At 44.8% G+C, this 5886-nt stretch overlaps 1 protein-coding gene across 1 annotated transcript in view; it reads left to right on the top strand.

Annotated features, from left to right (window-relative positions):
• Positions 1 to 2507: 2507 nt before the first annotated feature.
• The window catches only part of CUNH16orf78 (chromosome unknown C16orf78 homolog), an 18181-nt gene continuing 14802 nt past the window's right edge, over positions 2508 to 5886 (top strand). The window contains exon 1 of the mRNA XM_007459486.1: positions 2508 to 2657. Coding sequence (XP_007459548.1) covers positions 2508 to 2657 — 150 coding nt within the window. The remainder of the gene's footprint in view (positions 2658 to 5886) is intronic.

The raw sequence follows: 5886 nt of genomic DNA, 5'->3' as shown, positions 1-5886 counted from the left end.
ATTGAGGTGTTTGAGCACAATCTCTGTCCAATCTGATATGCAGGTGTAGACACAGAGACAATGCATAGGAAGCTAGACTTAAATATAAAACAAGAATATAAAAAATTTAATCAGAACTTCAGCAGCTTCATACCATAGGGAAGACAGGATTCCCAGATTCCCAGACAGGGATTGTCTGACTCGCAGAGCCTGAAGAAGTTACTTTAAAAATAAACAAATGAAAAAACAGTAACAATAAGCCTTGGGGGCAGAGGGGTGAATCAGAATCCAAAGTTACTACTGTATTTTTTAATGTCCAATTGTCAACAAAAAGAAATTACAAGTTATACCAAGAAACAGGAAAGTATGACACATACTCAGAAAAACAGCTGTCAATAGAAACCGTCTGAGTGTTCCCTGATTTTGAATTGGAAGACTTTAAATACCTATTAAAATATGGTCAAAGAACTAAAGTAAACTATGTTTTAAATTTTAAATGAAAGCATGACAACAATGAATCAACAAAGAGAGATTCTGAATAAGGAGAAAGAAATTGTTTTTTAAAAGGGGATATTCTGGGCTTGAACAGTACAATTGAAATGAAAATTATACTAGAAAGGCTCAACATCAGATTATATATGGCAGAGGAAAGAAGATTGAACCTGAAGATAGACTGATAGAAATTATCCAATCTGAAGAACAGAGAAGAGAATAATTGAAGAAAAATGAACAAAGCTTTAGAGACCAGAGGGACAGCATTAAGCCTGCCAACAGATGTATAATGGGAGTCCAGAAATAGAGAGAAGGGCAGGAAAAAAATAATGGAAAAAAACATGGCCAACATCTTCCAGAATTTAATGTCTTTAATGTATTTAAAGACATTAAATACATATCCAAAAAATTCAACAAATCTCAAGTGGGATAAATACAAAGAGATTCACACCTAGACTCATCATAGCAGACATTTGAAAGAGAAAAATCTGCAAGAGAAAAATCTGCAAGAGAAAAATGACATATATGCAGGAGAGTAACAATATGATTAACAGCTGACTTCCCACATAAAACCACGAAAGGCAGAAGAGAATGAAATAACACATCAAAGTGCTGAAAAAAACGGTTAACCAAAAATTCTATTATCCAGCAAATTTTTCTTCAGAAATGAAGGCAAAAATAAAAGCATTTCTACATACACAAAGACTAAAGAATTCATTGCTAAAATCCTGCAAATATATTGTAAAACAAATGAAGCCAGATGCAAAAGACTACATGTGTATGATTCTATTTATATAAAACTCCAACAGAAAAAAGAAATCTATGAAATTAGAAGTCAGAGTAGTGCTTACCTTTGGAGGGAGGTAGTGACTAGCAGGGGCCATAAGGGGGAATTTCTGGAGCATTAGTTACTTGTGATTCTGGCACACTTCTGCATATAGTTTCCATGAATAAAAGTTTACTAAAACAAAAAAGGAAGCTTGATCATGTCCCTCCCTCCCCTATGTTTGATTCCCTTTATTGTTTTCCCTTTGCTTCCCTTTCCTTTCCGGCCTCAGCAAACCTGTGACCTCCAAGGTGCTCTCTGGTCCGGCCTCTGCCCACCTCTCCAGCATCATTTCTCATTACCTAGTACACTAGCCACCTTGGCCTTCTGCTATTCCTCAAGTGTTCCCTGCTTCCATCCTGCCACAGGGCCTTTGCACATGCTTGTCCCCCTGGTCCAGAGCCCCACTGAGACCAGCTTACCCTTTAACTCCAGCCACTCCCCAAGTGTGATCTACTCATTACCCATCCAAGTCTAGTTCTTTTGTTTTGTTTAGTTCTTAGAATTATATTCCTTTCCTTCAGACCACTCATCTTCATTTGTCATTATGGATTCACAGGGTAATTATTTGACTGCTGTTTTGTCTTTCCCACTAGTCCATAAGTTTTAGAAGGCCTGACTATGTTTTCATCTTGTGTTGTATCTCCAGCACCATGTCTGGCACATAGTAGGCATCTGATAACTATCTGTTCAATGACTATAAAATTAATTAAGGCTATACAAATCTTCATTCTAATTAGAGCACATTGTGGAAAGCCTACCAGACTAAGAAATTTTAGATTTTTTTTTATAAGCTACAAGGAGTCATTGAAGGTTTTGGAGAAGAGGAGATATGTGAGCTGAGCTTTGTTTTAATAAGATCTCTGTAGAAATGGAGGTGGAGAGCCCATAAAGGAGGCTGTGGCACAGTCCAAGTGATGGACAGTGCCTAAAGAGGGACAGTGGCCATGAGGGGAAACCAGTGTCTTGCTCCACTCTGACCCCCATGGACAGCCTGACAGTGACCTCACAGTCACCCTCTGGATCTCCTACCCTTGAAGGTTAATATCCCAGCTCTGGCCTAACGCTGCCCTTTATGTTCACATTTATGTTCACATCTAGGGGACAAAACCCTACCATCTGAGTCATCCAGGCCAGCAACCAGAGGCAGAGGGTTCAACAAAGCAAGAGTGTGCCACCTTTCCGCCCAAGGCATGACCAAGGCTCCATGATGACAGAGCAATCAGAGGACCTGAAGGATTCCCTGCCCACAGAGAGGAAGCATGTGTGGAGGACGGCCGAGGAGAGGCGGATGTCAGACCTCAAGTGGGTATTGGAGTGGCTGGAGCAGAGGCAGGGCAAGAAGAAGCAAGCTCTCCAGGTGTGTACTTACTGTCAACGAAAACCTGCAAGGAAGGCTTCATTCGAGACTACTACTGTATGGTGTGATGGGGTGAGGGGAGGGTTTGCAGCACTGGGGTGAGCCAGTAGAAAAGCACCAGAGGACATGGGGAGAGATTGTCACTGTGATCAGGCCATCCTTGTTGGCTAATTATCCCTATGTAGTTAGGCTCCTACCCTCCCACAGAGACTGGGAGGTGGGAATGCTATCTTTCCTGATGATTGCATTTTAAAGGGTTGACTCCCAAGCTCTGGAGAAAAGCATTCCCGGATTATAAAGCTGGGCAAGAGGCTGGGAGAAGATTTACATCTCAAAGGGGCAGAGAAAGAATTTACAGGTGTAAATTGTCTAAAGGAATTGTTCTAGGAAAAGGGAGGTCAAGGTCCTAGAGTCAGGAAGAAACCTACCTAGTTTAGTCGAGGTGAAGGGACCTTAAAGCCATCTTGGTCACTGTTGGAGAAGGGCTGAGAGGCAATAGCTTCTAGTGTCTTGATGATCTCAGAATGGGTCCTCCCACTGTCCCCAGGCACTTCCATCCACATGATGGTCCCAGGGTCAGAGGGCATTCTCCACCTCCACTAGCCCCACTGGGACTCCTGCTAACATACCTCTTCCTTTCTATCCTGCGTTAGAACTAGCTGTAACCGCCTGTCTTAGTCCATTTGGGCTTCTGCAATCAAATACCATAGACCAGGTGGCTTAGAAACAACAGAAATTCCTTTCTTACAGATCAAGGTGCCAGCAGGTTTGGTGTCTGATGAAGGCCTGCTTCATGGTTCATAGACGGCTGCCTCCTTGCTGTATCCTGCTAAAGAGGGAGAGTCAGGAGAGCTCTCAGGGGCCTCTTTTTTAAGGCCCTAGTCCCATTTATGAGGGCTCCACCCTCATGACATAACAACCTCCTGAAGTCCCCACCTCCTGACACCATCACGTAAGGAGTTAGGATTTCAGCATAGGAACTTAGGGGGACACAAACATTCAGTCTGTAGCACCACCCTTTCCTCTTTCTCCAGGAACTATGACAACCAATTTTGCCCCAGTTTCCCCCAGAGTTCCCCTCTGGGCCCATCGTCTACAGAAAATTAAGCCATGTCCTTGGAAAGTGGTCTCCTCTGCAGAAGATGCCACCTAATCTTGACTCCCCTGGCTCCCAGAGAAAAATGGGTGAAAATGGCATTACTAAGAACAATGATAACTTTTATTAAGCGTTTCCTGTGTGCCAGGCCCTGTGCTCACTGCAATGAGTTGTCTGGTCCACTGCTCCCAGCAAGGCTACAAGGTAGGCACCGTTCTTACCACCAGCTGAAGGATAAGAAGCTGAGATGAAGAGGAATAATTTGCTTGAGCTCACAGAGCTAGTGAGGGGCCGAGCCAGGGCTCAACCTCAGATTTATCCAGTTTCCAAGCTCGTGGGCTGTCAGGCCCACGCACCATCACCACCTCCCCTTCTCCTGCTTCACCCAGTTCAGCGGCCCCTGCCTTGCAGGGGAGCTCCTGTTCTGGTTATGTGCTTACTTATCAATTATAGTCAGAGAGATCTGGAGTGCAAGTCCCATCAGATACGCGTAAACACATCTGACAAACATATTTTACTCTAAGGCGTTAGTGATTTACCTACCCTCCCCCTTCCCCCCGTTTTTGGGCCTCTCAGAACTCATTCGCAGAAATCATATTCAGTTCTCTGATGAATATGTTTGATCCCATCTCTTCGTACTAAGATTATATTCCTTTTTAAAAAATTTTTATTGGAGTATAGTTGATGTACAATGTTGTATTATTTTCAGGAGTACATTACAGCAGAGTGAATCATATACATGTATCCACTCTCTTTTTTAGATTCTTTTCCCATATTGGCCATTACAGAGTATTAATTAGACTTCCCTGTGCTATATAGCAGGTTCTTATTAGTTATCTATTTTATGTACAGTAGCATGTATATGTCAATCCCAATCTTCCAATTTACCCCTCCCCCACCCTTCCCCCCTGGTAACCATAAGTTTGTTTTCTACATCTGTGACTCTATTTCATTTTTGTAAGTAAGTTCATTTGTACCATGTTTTTAGATTCCACATATAAGCGATATCATATGATATTTGTCTCATAAGACTATACTCTAATAATGTTTTCACAGCTTTACCTTATACGTGGCTTTTATTGTAAATAAGTTTGGACCCAGGGAGGGAACAATTTAATTTGAAAATACAGTTAAATCTTCAAGCATCATTACCCTTGCCAGAAGCATTTGTATTTTGAAAGACGCTCCTGAGAGAGAGGGTGATGCTTCCGTGGCAGGTCTCGTATGGCAGGTGGCGGGGGACACTTTAGTGAAGGCGGTTGGAGGGGGGCTGTCCGCAGCCTCCTCTCCCTTCTCCTGGCAATCCAGGCTTTTCTCCACTTCAGCACGATTATGGAGCTACCCAGAGGGCTGTGCCCCTTGTGATCCATTTGCCATCCATGAAGACCCCTGAAGTCTCAAAGTCTCAGCCACAGGGGCCACTGAATCGTGGCTATTGCAGTTTCCTTGGGTCTGTGGTATCACCACATCCATTCCACTCAGCTCCCTCCAAAAATGGGGGCTGGTAGCTACTCAGGTGACTCTTGAGGAGAGGCTGAGGGTTGAGAGGAGAAGGTGGGAGGTGGGTCACCCCCGGGGGAGCCGGCCTTAGTCTCTCTCTAATCACCCTGCAGCATCAGCCCTGGCCCCAGCTTGCACCCCTTCCCCCCACTAAGCCAAACAAAACCCCGAAGTTGAGTAGCACCCCGTCCTTTGATGGCCTTAAGGAGGACCTTGGACAGCTTCCTTCCACACATCCAGATGGCTTCCTTCCACCCGTACAGTGTTGCTAACATTCATGGAGGGCTTAGCACTTCTGCGCAGTGATTCATGTATTTCCCACTATGACCCTGTGAAGTAGGTTCTGCTACCCGTCCCCGTCCTCAGAGAGAGCCATCCCTTGCCCAGGGTTGCTCAGACACTCAGCCGTAGAGCAGGATTGCGAGCCGGGCTGTCAGCCCTGGAGACCAGTCTCAGCTGTCACCCCATGACCCCGACACCCTACGGCACACCCGAAGAGGAGACCTAGTTGATTCAGCTTCCCCACGATGCTCCAGCACCCCATGCCCACCCCTTAGAGATGGGCCTGGATGTGCGTCTGTGGGCTCCTCCCCCGATGGGCCCTGTTGCTCCCTAATGAGCCTTACTCTTTCC

The sequence above is a fragment of the Lipotes vexillifer genome, unplaced genomic scaffold (genome assembly GCF_000442215.2).
Source record: "Lipotes vexillifer unplaced genomic scaffold, Lipotes_vexillifer_v1.1 scaffold342, whole genome shotgun sequence".
Lineage (NCBI taxonomy): Eukaryota > Metazoa > Chordata > Mammalia > Artiodactyla > Lipotidae > Lipotes > Lipotes vexillifer.
The sequence above is the reverse complement of the archived record's forward strand: the minus strand, read 5'-3'. Positions and strand labels throughout refer to the sequence as shown.